The sequence below is a fragment of the Clinocottus analis genome, unplaced genomic scaffold (genome assembly GCF_023055335.1).
Source record: "Clinocottus analis isolate CAN_PGR_092001 unplaced genomic scaffold, fCliAna1.0.p SCAF_9, whole genome shotgun sequence".
In the NCBI taxonomy this organism is placed as follows: domain Eukaryota; kingdom Metazoa; phylum Chordata; class Actinopteri; order Perciformes; family Cottidae; genus Clinocottus; species Clinocottus analis.
The window spans coordinates 6,021,265-6,040,056 of record NW_027176251.1 but is presented as its reverse complement, the minus strand read 5'-3'; the positions used below and the strand labels follow the sequence as shown (position 1 = coordinate 6,040,056).

At 41.6% G+C, this 18,792-nt stretch overlaps 1 protein-coding gene and 1 long non-coding RNA gene across 3 annotated transcripts; one reads left to right on the top strand and one right to left on the bottom strand.

Annotated features, from left to right (window-relative positions):
* The first annotated feature begins 32 nt into the window (after nt 1–32).
* Nucleotides 33–8,995, top strand: LOC137781500 (uncharacterized). Its single transcript, XR_011077206.1, has 3 exons — nt 33–79; nt 6,318–6,414; nt 8,897–8,995. It is a non-coding gene; the product is annotated as an uncharacterized lncRNA (long non-coding RNA).
* LOC137781499 (uncharacterized) lies at nt 5,934–12,821 on the bottom strand. Of its 2 annotated transcripts, XM_068570293.1 has the most exons (7): nt 12,607–12,821; nt 12,412–12,489; nt 10,459–10,808; nt 10,259–10,334; nt 9,692–9,770; nt 9,093–9,285; nt 5,934–8,966 (listed from the first exon to the last, which is right to left on the bottom strand). In XM_068570293.1, exons 3-7 carry the CDS (start codon nt 10,804–10,806, stop codon nt 8,364–8,366), a joined length of 1,299 nt encoding a protein of 432 aa, XP_068426394.1. In that variant the 5' UTR covers nt 10,807–10,808; nt 12,412–12,489; nt 12,607–12,821; the 3' UTR covers nt 5,934–8,363. The 2 variants fall into 2 exon arrangements, with proteins under 2 accessions (XP_068426394.1, XP_068426393.1); XM_068570292.1 differs by lacking the exon at nt 12,412–12,489 and having other exon boundaries at nt 12,543–12,819.
* Between the last annotated feature and the right edge of the window lie 5,971 nt (nt 12,822–18,792).

Genomic DNA, 18,792 nt, shown 5'->3' with positions numbered 1-18,792 from the left:
ACCGTTTCCGCGCAACCGTTTCCTTCAAATTCTCGCTGTTTCCACCTCGCGGCGCACGAGGGAAGGGGATTCCTCCAAGGTAACGTTAACGTGGTTTCTTTGAAAATTGTGATGAAGAGTCAGGTTTCTAGTGAAGTAAAGTTTGTACAAGAAAAACATGAAAAGGCTCTAAAAGAGGATGTTAAACCGTGGTATAGTTACACATTATGAGTATTGGGTAAAACGGCAGTTTATTATATTGTTTCCATAAAACCAACCCAAAACGTTACTTTCATCAAGTTGCCTAGCTCTTATTAGCCTTATTTATGTTTTACATTAGTTCCCTCTGAAGTGTAGTGTAGTTACTATACCAATTTTAAGAAAGCATGAAAATAAAAGTCCTGAAAAAGTATAATGACCTCGGAATTGTATTGAATCACGTTAACTTTGGTTATTTAGTAAGTTTCCAACATTGATAACTGCAACTGCACTGTAATCGCCCCTGCACTGTAATCACACAACAACAAATATGTATATCAAGAAAACTTGTCACACACACACTGTCCAAGGTCAAGAGGGAACTCCACTCCTAACCAGATAATGCACAATTGCCCTTAAAATATAAACTAAGTCGATAACTTCCATGCATTATATTATCAATTTGTGTATTTGTAATTGGTTATTACTTGGTCTCTTCTGTAAAAGTTGTCAGCAAACATAAAAGATGTTTGGTTCATCTCCAAAGTTGATATTAAATGTATTACATTGCATATTAACCTGAACTTCCATGCATTATATTATCAATTTGTGTATTTGTAATTGGTTATTACTTGGTCTCTTCTGTAAAAGTTGTCAGCAAACATAAAAGATGTTTGATAACTTCCATGCATTATATTATCAATTTGTGTATTTGTAATTGGTTATTACTTGGTCTCTTCTGTAAAAGTTGTCAGCAAACATAAAAGATGTTTGGTTCATCTCCAAAGTTGATATTAAATGTATTACATTGCATATTAACCTGAAAATAAATGTAATCAAACTGTTAATGAAGTGGATTTGATTAAGTTACATTTCCACTTACCCACCCTAAAGTTTTGACTCAAGACTAAAAACATGGTAAAAGCCCAACCTATCATTAAACTCCTTTATCACTACTCAGAAGTAAAACATTGCTTAGCTATTGCCTAACTAACCACAGACTTGTCATAAAAACACTATGAAAACATAGCATAATCAGGTGATCTCGGTTTCCTTCCTATGTGGGCCCACCCCCTTAGGTTTTTTTCTGTCTTTGCATGATGTGGGTCAACTGAGTGCAGTGTCAGGAGTGTGAGCATGAATGCAGTCAAGAGCCTGAGGCTAAACCAGTCTGCCGATCAACCCCACCACTCCCTCTACAACAATCCACATTCTTGCTACACTCACTAAATGTGTGTATCCGTCGGGATAAACTGAATAGATTCACAGCATATTACAGACACGTTCTTTCTGCAGAGTCATAACCGTCATCAAGCTTTCAGCTATTCATTAGAGCTGCATTCAATTGCTCCTTCTGAACAGCCCACAGCAATCATCAACTTCGCCATGCTGATTGGTAAATACATGCACACTCCAAACAGATTTATGTGAATAACCAGATTGGTAGCTGGAACATTTGATACTTATTTTTCATCCTGAAACAAGAGTTTTTCCACCACCTCGAGCCTCTTTGTGTAAAACACACAACTTTGGACCCAGTTCACTTTGTGACCTTTCAGGTGCATTTGCTTATGAAAATCGGTGTTAAAAAAAGAACGAAGCTGCATCTTACATTTTTGTTATATTTTTTAGGTGACTTTTAAACTGAAAGTATTTTGTTTGTAACTTTAAAGTAACTTTGTTGGCAAAAATTAACAAAAAAATGGTTTCAACTTGTGCTGCTTTTGTTTGTCATATGGTAACTGAATATCTTTAGTTTTGAAAGTGTTGGTTGGACAGAACAACACATTTTACGACGTTACCATGTGCTCTGGAACTTCTTGATTAAATAAATTAGTCAAGAAAATGAATGATAGATTCCTTAATGAAAAATAAATTGTTACGTCAATAATGTCTTCAAATACATCTTTATGTTGTATTAGCATTCAAAAAGAACAACAATGCAATTTACAATTATATATAATAAAACAATACTACAACCCCTCACATTTAAAACACTGGAATCAGAAAATGTTTCGTATTTTTTAACATTTAGCAAAAATTGCTGGCAGTAATTTTCTGTTGATTAACACGTTGATTTAGTAATTTCAGCACTTTACAAGACAGTAATTAAAATATTAAAAGATGAAGCTGGTCTGTAATTCGCACTCCAATTTGTTTACCCTCATTTTGTTAAAACAACCTTGTTAAATATTTACATGCTATTTACATTTGGGAGTAATGCCTTATTCTGTTTGTAGTCAAAACAATACCGGGCCAGTAAACAACACACTCCCTCCAACACCAACATCACCACAGCCACCGGTGGTCAACCTAAATTCCTCGTTGGCCCCACACGTGCTGTCTGCTGCTCTCTCTCCAGCAAACTCTACTATGCAATGACACCTCAGCACATGATATGACAATACCACGGATATTTCCATACAAAGTACACACACAAAACAAGCACACACACACACACACACACACACACACACACACACACACGCTCTTGCACCACTTGTCTCTGCAGCTGAAACAAGTGTCATACAGCATCACATGCGTATGGTGAAAGCTGTAAGAATTAATCTATGAAATCACGGGCGGGCATTACGTCTGCAGTTTCTCTAAGTCTGCTAATGGCACTAATTGTTGAGTTTCACATAAGTGTTTCCTTTCATTGGCTGAACAATTTCTTCCTCAACCTCGTGAATCACAATGTGATGTCAGATGTATTAATGTTCATTATTGCCACCACCCAATGAATATAACAAAAGTGCATAATTTATTACTTCATTTAAGATATTCCCTATGTTCCTTTACACGTTTTTTTTTTTTGATTCATCAAGTGTGTAGTTATGGTACATTTCATCATGATGACCCAGTTTTATTTCATTGTATCTGACAGGGGCTGTAAATCATGTTGGAATATGTAATCTCATGGGACTCTGCTGTCTTTACTTCACACACATGGGCAGCTAGAACCTCAGCATGTGTGTCAGAGGGAGCGCAGGTGCTTGCACTAAAGCCCAAGTCGTCGACTAAGAGCGCACGCTTTAACCTCTTACTTTTGTCTGATTCATAACCCCCTGTGTTTGCCAAGTCTGCCTTCTCTACGCAGTATATTCTAGCCGGTGTTTCCCTTTCACTCGCTGTACATTAATAATTGAGCAGTCGTGTAAGATGGCGTCATCACCGACGGGCTCCCGAGAACACATTCAGGCCAAAGAAAACTGATGAGGATGTTATTTGCCTGTAGCTCGTCCGTGCCCCAACTATCGCACACAATGTCACGAGATACACGTGCGTCCTTGAGAATGTAGTCATGGTATCCCTTGTCTTTACCATGTCCCCTGTTGGTGGCATCGCAGTGATGGAGGCCACAGATGGTGAGCAGTGCGCCGTCTTACCGCACGCGTCAAGGCCCGTCATTGCTGTGAGCTCCAGCAGGGCCGATATGACTTCGGAGTATCTCCCATTTCCATCCACTGGCCACTCTGCAATTTTAATGAGCATCGAGGCTGTTTTGGGACCAGTTTGCACTAAAACCCCCCCTGAGGACTTTGGGCGAGTAAAAGAAAGTGTGCGAGCGTGCTCCGACTGTGTCTTTGCGTTTGTGTGGGTAGTTGTAAAGTCACATTGTGGCGTCACCTCACGTGAGTTTTACTGGAGTGCAGTGAGGATATTGTGGGGGAGGGGAGTTTAGACTAAGTGAATAAGAGCCTCATTGTGTCATTCCTGTCATTATGCACGTAGCACAGGCAGCAGAACTGGACTGACACCCTTAAACCATCAACTTGTTAAAACCAATAACAACACTCGGAACCAGAATTAAAAAACAACACACAAGGGATGAAAAGGGGCAGTAAGTTCACTCTGTGCAATCCTTTTGATGCACGCACTAACATGCTCAGTTAATCCAACGCATGCTGTTTAAATACCGAAAACAACTGAGCACATTTATGATGCAATAACAATCACTGATTCAGTCAACCTGCTGCTGACTATGTTGTGTAATACTGCTACAAATACAGCTTGATAACTTGGCTGTAATGTAGCGGGAGGATTACACTTTTTATCTAAACGTTTAAAAAATATAGCAGGAAGCAAAAACTGAAAAACATTTCCAATCAAAACAAACGGGAGCAGCGCCTGAAAAAAAAATGGAGGAAACAACTAAAAATGTCCTTCATGCTCCCCGAAAAACAGAGTGAGGTCATGTCTCCTCTCGGTGTCCTCCACACACACAACACCTTCCTGTACTTTTTCTATTGCCCCTCGTTTACATCCTCCAGAGGAAGAAGGGGGGAAGGAGATGGAGGGACAGGGCTTCTCTGCTAAAAACTGCATGGATACAAGGGGGGGCCGAGAGGGTGGAAGGGAGAGAGCGGAGAGGAGGGAGTGAGGGAGAGAGGGAGGGAGGGCGGTCTCTGTTGTTGTAACGTAGCACACAGTCAGTGTGTCAGAGACAGGCCCATCACAAAACCAGCCAGTCAGTGTGTCAGAGCGTGCAGTGGGGAGTGGCACGTTTACGACTTTGGGTATTTTTGTGTGCGTGTGTGTCTGTGTGTGCGTGCGTGTATGTGTGTCTGTCTGTGTGTGTGTGTGTGTGTGTGTGTGTGTGTGCGTGTGTGCGTGTGTGCGTGTGGCATGGCTGATTTCATCCCATCTGAGCAGGGGGAAGTCAAACCACACCCTCTAAAAATGTGCCAATGTCGTGCCCATGTGCTTGTGTGTCCATGGATGTGATGCTGTGTGGAGAGAAAATGGTGAATGTTTCATGATTTTTTTATTCGGAATTTAACTTAAACAATAATGAATATTTGATTAAATATGTTAAATCAGAGCTAAAACTAACAGTTGCTTAAATGATTGAGCCATCTTCCAATTACCTACTTGATTAAATGATTCATTCTTCGTCTATAACATGTAGTTATAGTGAATATTTTCCATCCATCCAGTCCAAACACTTTGTTTTCTCAGTAAATCCAGAACCAGAAGATATTAAACAGATAAAAAAATAAAATAAAAACTCACATTAGCAATGCAAGAGAATTGCTTAAAAACCTATTCATTCAGTTACTTAACTAACAAAATAGTACAGCATTATCAGTAATTTTCCTCAGCTACAAATAAGCTATTATATATTATATTACAATTAACCGGTACTCATAGTGTGAGCAATGTGTTTTTTTCTCGATCAGACATATAAAAATGACCTTTTGTGGTTTACAAACACATCCATGACAACACAGACGTTTTCTGGACAGTAACAGGAGCGCAGGGCACTGTGGTGAGGTTCACTTTGGACTATTTAGAGGGACTAAAACCAGCACACCTGGGACCAGACTTCGGCCTGTTTGACTGTTCTGTTACAGTATAAGAATCCATTATTGACCAAACCCGGCCAGGCTCTTCTCTACCACCTATAGGAGGTATTCACTCATTGTAATCGCATGAAATAAACAACACGTATAAGCTATGTTTCGCTCTGTAGAGGCAGCTGGTTGGAGGATCAGGCAGCTCCCCCACTACTGTGAGATTACCGAGACTGTAGTCTCACACCCTGCCGCCCCGCCTTCTCCTCGCCCCCCTGCCCTCCCACCCACACTTCAAAATGTAAAGTCTGTAAATCTGCACCCCACTGAGTCGCACATCTGTTTAATATGAGCTGCTTTCCAAAACACGAGTCTTACTCATATCGTTGCGTATCAAATTAAAAAAAAAACACAAATGAATGTATAAAAGTTTACCAAACGAGTACAACATTACAGACATTTCAGCTTTCGAAAATGTGTAATTTATTAAAAGTTTTTTTTTTTCTTCTGTTCATCATTATTGAAAAAAGTAGCCAGAAGAGTAATATCATGTAAAGATGAGTTGAGCAAAAGAGAGACAGAGTTTAGTTTCAATAGAAAAGATCCTAACAGGATTGAGGGAGATGAAGGAGAGAAGGGCAAGGGCAGACAAATGCAGCAGAGTTGGGGGAGGGGAGGCGAGGAGGGAACTACAGTCAGCTTTTACAGTTGAAGCAGCTAAAATAAACAAAAGATAATATTCCAGACCAACCAGCAGTGGTCGTTGCAGTAGAAAACATACATGTAAATAGGACATAAACAATGTAAAAGAAGTGCAATTGGTTTTCCTCTGTCATTCCACAGACATATAAAAACAGACGTGGGGTGGAGGTCACCCCCAGCCTCTGATCCAGAATCAGCGTCTGGCACATCGTACCCTCATGTTTGAAGATGAGATGAGGTAAGACGGTCTGACTCCGTGTCTGTGACTGAGGGTCGTTACTCTCCGTACTCCACAAACATAGGCAGTAAAATGGAGGCTGCCAGTGGCTCTGTGTTCAAATGTGGTGTTCACTGATTTGGAGGAGGCGTAGATCTTCCCCCTCTCCATTTATGTAAATAGTGTATGAACCACTCATACCCATTTTAAAAATATTTTAGTCTAAATATGTACAATACTTTTGCAATAGTCACATCGCTAATGCTCCTACATTTAGAAGAATATTGTGAGCAGATTTCTCCTCTCAAACATGTAAATTAGAACTGGAATCAAAATAACAATAGCAGCAGTAGACGGTGGTGCAAATAAAGATTTCCTCCCGTACAATTATATTTTCTTTTTTTCAAGTTTTCAAGGGCACCAGCTTCACGTGCGGTCCAGTCTGTTCCTCTATTGATCAGAAGGAGAGAAAGAAAGTTTGAAAGGGAGCTCACACTTCAGTACTATGTGACAACTAGTTGCCCCTGCTGTTGGTGTGTGTTAAGGTTGGACATGTAGGCAGCCGGGTTTTTAAGCAATAAATAGATTGCTGATGATACTGTTGGTTTGTTTGCCGTGTGTATAAATCAAGAAGCAAAAGGAAAATGACTACATGTAGGCTCTCATGATTGAATGTGCACTGGTTTTGTGAAATTCAAGCAAACAATCAAAATGCAGTATGAGTGCACTGAAAGCACCGAATGCTTTTCTGAACACATCCTATTTGGTAAAAAGGCACAGTAGTCCAATCATAACGCTTCACTTCCTTCGTTTTCAACCCCCTTATGATAGCAATAAAAACTACAAACTGTCAACAGCATCTTCCAAATCCCCTCAAAACAAGTGTGGGCCAAACTATGCAAGCGCACAGCAGGCAATATTCAGCTGCCCAATAAATAAATACAAACAATAAATAAATGCAGTCCGGTCAACACATGAATAAATTAACTGTGGGACTCGAGAGTCGTACGTCTTTGAGTGATCCGTGCTCTGTCTTCTGGTCGGTCCTTTTCAAAGTCTATCTTGGTATTTGCGTGACACTGATTGCTGGTCAGTTTGCCGATGCGCACCAGGCAGAAACATCTGGTCCTCAGCATGACGAGAAACGTTTACCTCTGATTGCTGTGGTGACACGCCTCCCGATGCCGAGCGCCCAAACAGTTGTTGGATTACATTCGTGAATTGATCATTTTTTCCCCCCCCACAGTCTCGGATGACTCTGAACACACCACACATACAGTATAACGCTGCATTCTGTACACTCTATTTCTCACATTTGTAGCTACAAGATTCTCAACGAGAAGATGCCTCGATTCTATCTACAAGTGAAGGTAACTTCAAACTGTGTTACTCACTTGATTGAAGTTACCTCGTCAAACTAAACGTTGGAAACTTTCATCCTGAATGTTGACGTCAGCTTTTCTAATTTTGGATTGAGTGTGTCCCTCAAGTTAGATGTCTGCAAAAACAGTCATCTCTGAGTACAGTAATTGCTTTTATGCGGAGGAGAAACTATTATTTGTTTCTCACTTCTTCAAAATCTCTCCCATGATCATTGCAATTCGCTGCAAATAGCCTCTCAGCTTTAGGTGTTCTTCGCTATCAACTCAACCACAACTGCTTCTGTGCAGGTTTAGATTATTATGAGATTGTGATGATCAACTCTATTGGTTTGGATTCAATTCAACACAGTATGTCCTGATGTTTAAAAAAACTGGTTGCAGTTGTGGTTTTGATGAGGGGTTTCGTAAGATCCATCATTTGTCTTCAACATGTATCACCTCCAAGTCTTTCCTCCCTTTAATGCATTTATAGTCGCAGTCATTCAGCCTCTCCTCTTCTTCCTCACGCGGCAGCTTCAAGCCCAGTGGTGTAAAAACAAAAAAGAAAAAGCAAGGCTGCCGGCTCTTTGCTTGTTCAATGCATCAGGTCTACTGGGCGGTGGGGCACACCTCTGGCAAAGGCTCAAGCGGGACTTGAGGAGCTTGATTTGGACCCTGACATGTCTCGGTGTTCTCACTCTGTTGTCCCTTAACGGGCTGGCTTTGGCACCGGATTGGCTTCTTCAGATTTTTGGGGTGCTTGTAGTGTGTGGTAGAAGAGATGGAGCTGTCTTGTGTCTCTGGACTGCCCCTCCTTCTGAGTGGGAGGACCGGAGAGACGGGCTGCTTTCCATTGTTACCGGCCACTGGTGTGCTCTCAAGTGAAGGGCAGGCCTTTCGTGGGGACAGGATGGGGGCGACGTGAACCCACGTCAGGCTCGGCTCGGAGCTTTGACCGGCTTTGTATTTTGATTGCTTGCTAAGTTCCTCGCTGTCACTGTCTTTTCCCTTTGTGTCCTCACTCAGATGCTTGTTGCCGGTCTCATCTGCTGACTTTTGGTTCGCGTCAGGCGCTAATGATGGAGAAGGAGCGCCGTCCCTTTCATCACAATCTGTCTTCACTCTCTTTCCTTCTGCACTAGTACAAGGGCACTTGAGAAGCACAGGAGACGGTGTGGGAGAGTCCGTACCTGTCCAGCTGAGTCTGCGCTTCTGAAAAATGAGCAGGAGTAGTTTGCAAGTGAGTATAGAATAGAATTTGTGGAGATGATGATGATGGTGTGTGCGTCTGTGTGTGCAGAAGTAGGTTCTTGCACACACACAAGAATGTGCACTCACCTTGACAGGAATGTGTGACTGATCCTTGTGCTTGTGAGGCGGGGTGGAGCGAGTCGTGTTAAGGACGGGGGTGGCGGGTGTAGCGGGGGATGCGGCGGCGCTGGAGGCTGCAGAGACAACCTGACTGTGGATCTGAGGAAACCAAAGCTTCAGCATTACCTCCACCTGGAGCAAAGTGTTCAGGTACTTCTCCCTACAAAACACAAGACAAGTTTTTGAAAAAAAAGACAATACATTTTGTAATTTTGGAGAGGTTGTCAATGCTATTGTTTTATAACATTGGAAGAAATCTGGACGTTTATGGTCCTGCTTATTAATCTAGATGCAGCTTCTTCTAAAGTCTGGTGTTTCGCTGCACTGGCAGTGAATTCTGTAACTTTACCTACAAAGACTGTTCAATAAAACATGGACCAGGAGATGAGACTTGAAATGGAAAACTACTTCACTGATCCTTTCTTGTTATAACTCCAATTTAATTATTCTTTACATGCTAAATTCTAACTAGGATCTCGTGTCTAGTGATGCAGAGGCAAGACAAGAATGAGTTACAGTCATAAACACGGAGGGTGGATGGTGGGACAATGTGGACGACATCTTACCCGCTGTTGGGTCTTTGTAAAACACCCACAATCCTCTGAATTCGATCCATGGCGACACTCTGCTGGAAACTACTCAAACCTGTCAATCAAATACATAATCCCACAGTCAGCATTTACACAGCAGAACTCCATAGTCACGAGAAAAAGGCGATCACGTGTAGACATGCACACACTCTCTTTCCACTCACACACACACACACACACACACACTTAGACAGACAGACAGACAGACAGACAGACAGACAGACATGCAGACAGACAGACAGACAGACAGACATGCAGACAGACAGACAGACAGACAGACAGACGTGCACACACCACTTTCACTTGTGGTATCAGCGAACTCTCGTGAGCTGATGAGTCAGCCATAAGACTGTCGCTTCACACACACTGCACTTTGGACTCCATCAATAGGCTGCGTCAATACAGACTGCCGCACAAAGGACCACTCTCTATTGAAATGGACTGGGGCCACACAGCTCATATAAACCCATGTTCAGCATCCACAACTTTGGCCGCCAGTCTGCACACGGGCTTTACTGTAAGCAGTGATGTAAGGAAGCTTACCTCGATCGAATCGGCCCCTCTTCAGTCCATTCAGCAGCTCCAGCATGGGCCTGACAAAACCCTGTAGCTCAGCACACTGACAGAGGGAGAGGAAGATAGATTACCACTGAGTTTGGGTTAGGCCTTGCTGTCTGAATCAGTCTGCTGGGCTTTCCTCTGCACACATTGCTCTACCATCCCTCTTCTCATCAGTCCCTTACCTTTTGAGCAAACAGCAGGTCTCCCTGTGATTTGGGGATCTGGCCCGTAGGCTCTTTCTTGTCCAAACTAATGTGCGCTGCCTTGCTGCCGCTCTCCGACCGTTCGGACTCCTCTTCCTCTTTGTCTGTGAAGTCATCGCACGTCCACTGGGACCCGGGACTCTCCGACCCTCTGTCTCTATTGGCCGCAGCCCTAACCACACCGCTGATGATGACAGAGGAAGAGCTGTCTGTCAGGAAGACGTCTGTGTCGTCCTCCGCCTGCTCCGAGTCGCTGAACAAGAGGCTGTCACTTGAGCTCAGGGAATCGAAGGAGGGCTGGGAGGAAGTGCTGCCCTGGGACTGCATTGCTGTTTGGGCCGAAGCAGAGGGTTGGGGTTATTTAAACAGTCAACTAAGCTTATGAAGAAACAACAAAAAAGACTTGGCTAAACACCCCAAATCAGCAGCGTGTTACAAGAACGAGAGGCAGGGTGAGACAAGAAGTGAAGACCTGGGAAACAAAATAATAGCGAAGAACTGCTTTCCATTTGCCAACAGTCTATTTTTCCCTCACTCCCTCCCAAAAATACCAACCCCAATTGCTCAAAATGGTGGGTATACCAGTGCCCTAGTTTAACATGTTGCAGAGTGGGACTGGGGGTAGGCAGTGGGCACACAATGGTAGTGCATGTCTGGCTCCCATTGAGGAGATCGGAGACTGGAAAGGAGAGTAAACTGTGAGGGGGATGGGAGCTCGTAGAGTACTGAAATCAGAATAGTCTCTCTCTCTCGCTCGCTCTCTCGCTCTCTCTCTGCCTCCGGTGCTCTCTCTAGCCCCTCCTCTCTGTCTCGGGCTTGCTCTCCATCCCCCCTTGGATTCTCTCACACACGCACGCACACACAAACCTCTTCCTCCACGGCTGTATTTCTGTATGCCTCTCATCGCTCCCTGCTCTCCCTCCAGCTCATCCTGTTCGTTATGCACACACGCCTGGTGCTCCTCTTCTACAGACCAAACCCTCTTCCTCCTCCACTTACTCACATTTTACACTCTGTATCTCTGGCCATGTGCCTCTCTCTCTCTTTCATCGGTCTTTCTCTTTTCTTTTCTCTCTCTCTGTGTAATCTCTGAGTGCCCACTGGTCTTTGATCCCCCAACACAGAGGGGGAAATTAGAGGGGTCACATGAATACACTGGTACACACACACCAATACAGCTTATATCAATAGGATAAATTAAGTCTAAAATCATTCTCAGACAAAGGAGACTGACACGATTGTTTTGCAGTGTAGCCACACTGATGGAAAAAGAGCACAAACTCCATATTGAGTCCAGAAATGTCTTCATTTCAGGAATATAAAATGTTAAAACAAGCCTGGCCTGTTTTTTCACATCTACACCAAATTCCATGTACATTTTTTTCAGTGGCTGGTGGCTGGCTTTCCTTCAGGCAAGCTGCGACCTCTTAAAACCTGTTTACATGCATCTGGAAGAGAAAACTGCAAAAATGTGGTTCTTCTTCCTATTTTTTCACGCCCTGTCTGTTTCAGTTCATAGCCTATGGTGGACAGGGTGGGGATGGAGGTAGAGTGGGTGTGATGAGGTGCTGGTGGTGGTGATGGTGCATTTTGTCGGTACAGTCTGCACAGGTATGCATGGACCATGAGGCTGCGTCTCAGGTGTTGGCTGCCTGTCTGTGCATCTAGCTGCACGATGCCCACAACAGGAACCAATGTTCATGCGTGTTGTTTAAAAAAATCATCCATTTATCACAAAAGATATAGAACATCAGAATACATGACATGACATTAAAGTAAATATAAAATATAAACCAAAACATGTTATATCAATGTAGTCACTAGTGTAACGCCCCGGTGATCCTTACATTGAATAAACTACAAACTAAAATAGATGGACCAACGCCGCGTGAGAAATAAAATAATCTTTTGGCTATTATTAACACATATTACCGGAGGCACATGCAGGATACAGCGAGACAGGAAATTCCTCTAGGCGAGCCGACAACTTTGTGAAACGAAGCCAGACAACTAAACAAAAAAAAACAAAACAAAAAAGCCGTTATGTTAGAGGAAATGCTCACCTTTAGTAATGTAGGATCAAAACAGCAGCTGCCAGAAACAATCGTTAACGGCTCTATCTCCTACTTTGATACGACAGATCCGTCAATACACACGTAGCCGGAGCAGCATCGGGGCGTCCAGCCTCAACTCTCTCTCTCTCTCTCCCTCTATCGCTCTATCTCGCTCTCTTTCTCTCTCTCTCTGTCTCTCTCTCTCACACACACACACCGCCCGGCCGCCAGTTCATCGGTTTGTGTATTGCTCGCTCTTTCTCTCGGCAGTTTACGAGCGTTAACATGTGCGCGGATCCACGTGCCCACGTTTTACGCGCATTCTATTGGCTGCCGGCCCGGCGGAGTCGCGCGCCATTGGTCGACCCTTCCAGCCAGTGATCGCTCTACTCGCCGCCGATTGGACAGCGACCCGGGCACTCACGGTCCTGCCCACTCATGTGTCGTACGTGCGCATGGTCTCGGGGCAGGCCTGCTCTACTACAGCAAGCGGGTGTAAACACGGGCACGCACTACGGCGTTGGCCCGAGAGATGCACAATATGTTCGATGCATCAATATTGCAAAGAATGTGCACAATATTTATCACCACGCCTCCTCGCAACTCACGACCAAAACAATAAAACACCGAACGTGCCATAAAAAAAATAAGAAAACCTCAGGCAACCCAGTTAAGCAAGCATCCCGATGTGCCTAATAATAAATGCACATCGATACCAACGAAGCAGAGATTACCTTTTCTCCTCTTTGTCGAGGCTGGTGGGCCCATAATCAGAGGAGTCGCTCAAATCTCATCTCATCTGTATTGTTATTTACTGAAAACCAGACCTAACAAGGAATTGCCTTTGTGTCAATGCAAGAGGGAGAGAGCCTCACCACACAGACATGCCATTATATACACTATATGGGATGGTAGTGACAGAGGGCTCCTACGTCAACAGTGAATAGACTCAATCTGCAACATCCATAACCACTATTTGATTCACTGACACAATTCAACTTACGTATTTAAGTAATGCTGATACACCCCTTAGTTACAACATCCTGCTCTTTTCATCCCTATACAAATACGTCTCTTCATAAGATAGGATAAGATAAAACAGTATAGTAGATAGTGGAAATTAACAAACAAGGTACAAGTAGAAAAACAAGATCAAAACAACTATAATAAATGTGTAATCACACAGTAACGGTATGTTGATGTAGGTCAGTTATCAATAAACCTATACCTATAAAGATTCTATCCGAGAAAATACGTATAAGATTTTCCAGAGCAGGGCAGTCACATAGGTGGGGTATATTGCCTGGAATAGGTCGACCGATAATGATGACATCATTCTTTAACCCTGTTTGGACTATATTGGCCCGTATAACGGAGACTCAAAATCTGTTATTCTCACATTTTTATATTTGTTTGTACTAACAGATGTGAATTTGTTGTATTTTCTTCAGTTGTCTTATGTTAAACTGACTTCCAGGCTTTGTGACACAAACATCACTGAATGTTCCTCTTACAAAAAGTGATGTCATTGTACAAGTTGCACAACTGGAAAAGTGACAAAAAAACAGGTAAACTGGAAGAAAAATAATCAAATATATTTATTTCGTTAAAAACGTAATATTGTTTTCCAATTTGTGTCACTGTGGCTCTATTAAAGTAAGATCACTAAAACAGGAAAATGTATAGTGACAGAGATATGACCATCATGCAGCAAACATGTTTACTGGTCCATGATTTATGGTCACGTAGCAGCTTATCCTTCCACTTAAGGTTACTAGAGTGAACTCAGTGAACCTCATGAAACATGCAGTGCGGTAAACCACCGCCATACATTAACAGACCAAAGACACACATACACAAGCACACATTCTGTCCCATACTTATATTGTTTTTTGCTCCTCATAAGACTTTAATTGCAGGTCAGTTATTTTGCCAGCTTTTACTATTATTTTTAGATGGGAAATACCAGTTTAAAGAATGAGGAGTGGCGGATGCCTCTAAGCGCCTTGCATGCTAGAGTCAAGGATGAAGGGACTTCCCATCCCCCACTATACATACAACATACACATGAACCCACTGAACCCGCCCCTCAACCCACACACACACACGCACACACAACAAGCTGTGTCCTTGTTTGATTGACATTGCCGGTCTTTGAGCCTTGTAACTATGTACCGTCACTCACCTCAACACCAGGTGAGCACAGCAGCCCCTCTTTTTGTCAAAACACAATAAAGGTTAACCTTTAGTAATAGTAAACCAAGGGAGAGGTTTCTGTTTGTGTATACGTTACTGGGACTAGGTCGATAGAAAAGGCTCTCCAACCCCCACACAGCATTCCTATGCAGCACGTGAAACCAATGAACCTACTCTGAGTTCATGGGTGTTGAAAACTACCCCCATCATTTCCATCCTTCCATCTCCCTTCCGTCCCATCCCCCCACCTGGTTTCTCTGTTTTGTGTCGCAATCCTCTTCTCATTATCAGCCCCTTGCATTGACATGCTTGAGAATTCAATAAGGGTAAACACGTGAAGCCTAAGCCCATGGATGGTGCTTTTGTCAATAAAGTGGGTCAAAGAGCAGTGTGTCAAACTGGTCACCAAAATGGAAAACAAAACCTGCTTCACTTGGTTTACTCAAAATGGAAATGTATGTACATCTGGAATAAAACCAGATATGTTGCAGATTAAGTTACAGTCTATTTGTTCACTGCTAAGGCTGTGTCCTTACGTGACATATAGGTCGTGTAAATTATCCATATGGTTTATCTCAGGACAAGCCTGAACGAAGGGGATTGGATTCAGGTGCATAGATTAATGATCTATACCTTAACCCACAAGACGTGCAGCAAGCTGGAAGTCTTACTCATTGTGAAAGAATGCTAGCATTCATGCAGTGAAAGCACGCAGGAGTTCCTGTAAGGCCAAACGCACAAGCAGGTGTGGTCAGAGCAAGACACCACAACAGAAATGTGATCTGCCCCGGGGAAGACAGAGGCCCAGAGAGAGACTAAATAGTAAACTGGTTGCAGAGGCCGAGCAGCATATCATGTTCAAACAGGGAAACAGTGACACATTGCTGTGTCCTCTCTGCACTGCACTTGCCTCTCTGTCTTCTAATTTTTCAATCTTTGTATTACAGAAATGTTATCAATACCGGCAGATAATGAAACAAGTTTACTGTTTGGATAGATAGACAGATAGATAGACAGATAGACAGATAGATAGATAGATAGATAGATAGATAGATAGATAGATAGATAGATAGATAGATAGATAGATAGATAGATAGATAGATAGATAGATAGATAGATAGATACTTGTGATAGCAACAAACAAAGTTGCATAGATAACACTGAAATATAAGGTATTAAAATACTCAATATATACAACAAAAAAGCAGAGCGTATTACATTTGAGAAAATGTACCAATAAAGAAGGTGCAACAATGCAAAGTATATGCATATGAAGTGTATATAAGTATACAGTGTAATAGAAGTAGTGACAATACTGCTAGGTTTGTACAGTGACTGTATGGTTGTATGGTGTCTGGACAATTCCTATTTACTGCTGTGAAAGCAGTAGAGTAGACTACTATGACATGATTGTTTTTCAAATAAACACCACGAGCATCAAGGTCTGTTCTAAACAAGTCTCATTCCTTCTTCTGCCAAAGCTGCACATGTTGGAGAGACGCTCTGCAGCGAGATTTGTGAATGAAATCAGATGACACCCCCCACTGTGAAGACGCAGCCAATGGTGTATGTGAACATTCTCTAACCACGCCCTTCAACGGAACGCTGAGCGACCAATCGGAGGCTGGCAAAGGTTACTGCTGTTGCATAATTTGGCTGGAGTGCTTCACGTTGGAGCGGGTCGGTGCACAGTGTGAGAAGATGGAGATTAAATAAAACTGCATTTATAGAGCCAGATGTTTGAGATCATGTGAGAAGTGTTAGTCACAACATAAAATAATACAAGAGTTCAACAACAACTAATAGTGGCCATAGACTAATCAATAATAGACGAACCAATCTGTAAATTCTGTAATTATATATTCAGTTCCACTTGAATTGCTAACTTATTCTCTGTACATATTGACACTTACTACCATTGCACTTCTGGTTGGACGCTAAACTGCATTTTGTTGCTCTGTATTTGTACATGTGTAATGACAATAAAGTTGAATCTAATCTAATCTAATAGCTATTTAACAGGCCTATTAAATTCAGCAGACTAGGCCACTAATCAGAATTTAGACAATAAAATAAAGACAATGAAATAAGTCATAGTTCATCCATTCGTCTTCTAGAGTTACCACGCTCAATGCAGTAAGTGATGTAATCTCTTGCAGTTTTATTTTAATGTTTTAAATGTATCCATGACTCCTGAATGTGATGTAATCGAGATCAAAAGACACTCTGCTGGATTTCCTTTGAGATATTAAAGTGAGAATCCACCTTAAAAACACAATTTGAATCAAAATCAGTTTGAGCAGGTTCTCATATGGGCTTTGCCTGGGCATTTAGGTGCAGAACAAAACATAGTAGGATAAAAATAAAAAAAGAAGTACTGCGAAAGTCAAGAATTATAAATATAAAAATAAAATTCTAATAAAAATAAGACCACATTGCCTTTATTTTATTTATTTTTTTACAATTGATTGACTCGCTTGGGATCACAGATTAATATTTTGTAATGTAGCTTTACCATTTCTTATCGTAACTTCCACCATTGTTTCATTATTAGTTGTATGTGGAGCAGTCCCAAAGTTTTAGGAAGAAATGCAACAATGTCAATTTAGTTTTAGGGTGGATTGTCTGTATCAGGACTCAGCCTAAAACATGTCACGTGTCGAGGGCTCCCTCTCCTGGTCAAACCTGAGCAAAGCCTCCTGTATCATGTTCTGTGTATGTTATATTTTTAATAGAGACATACTGAAAATCTGAAACATAGCATTTTAAAACTGAACTCACTGCCAGTATTAATGCGGATTACATAAACGGCATAAAAATTTTTCCTACACAGAATGTTGATGTTGCAAGTGTTTGCAATCCCAACAGAGACACAGCATGTGGCAGTGCAGAGAAAGTAAGATGAAAAAACACCAGACCTTTTCCATATTTGACATGTTGACTCGTCATCAGCACAGATGTTACTTACATCATTAATAATGTTGACTTTGACACCGTGAAGCAGCACGACACCAGGACCCTGAAGCCACTGAAAAAACTTCAGTCAACACTCTTTTATGTGTTTAGGTATGTGTTTACATCATATATATATATATATATATATATATATATATATATATATATATATATATATATATATATATATATATATATATATATATATATATATAAATGTCTAATGTAAAAGTCAAACCAAAATCAAAACCCTAAATTATGTATATATACACACACACACACACACACACACACACACACACACACACACACACACACACACACACACACACACACACACACACAGAAGTCTCACATTTACATTTTGTATTTATTATTATAATTATATCTGAGAGCACTATACATGAAGCTGCCATTAAAATCATTAAACCTGCGTTCCACCAAGCTTGTTCATTTACAATAAACGTAACAAATACATGACAAAAGCAATTAGTACTACGCATCTACACACATAATTATAAAGTAATTGGTTCCCGTTCTATTGGGGCGGGACATCAGAGGTCACGACATGATCACTGGGGTATTATAACAATTACATTTTTGCACTGTACAAAACATTGTGACAATAAAAAATATAAGATATATTGTAAATCAAATATGTCCTTCACTAGTGTACCATAGAAAAGTAATGTACACAAGTTCACATGCAGCCACACAAGATGAAGTACAAGAGTGTACATGAGCCAAAAAAACTAAACTGAGAACGAAAGATCTCTCTTTAACTGCTTACATGTTTATTGTTTTGTATTCAGCGATGTATACTTCTGTCAGTTCTTCTTCTTGTAACAATTCTTCATGGAAAGATACATTTTGAACAAATGAAAATTGAAGTCAGATGAAGTATACCATCAAAGAAACAACTTTCTCTCACCTAAGAACTCAAAAACCCTTTTTTTAAAAAACGTTTAGCATTCAGACTCTTCTCAGGTTCACACATTTCTCCCATGTGATCGGTGCATTTATATCTTTATCGTTTCAGCGCTGCATTCTTCCCCTCAACCTCCTTCATCCAGCGACTCTGTAACACTGAATTAGTTCTCACCCACTG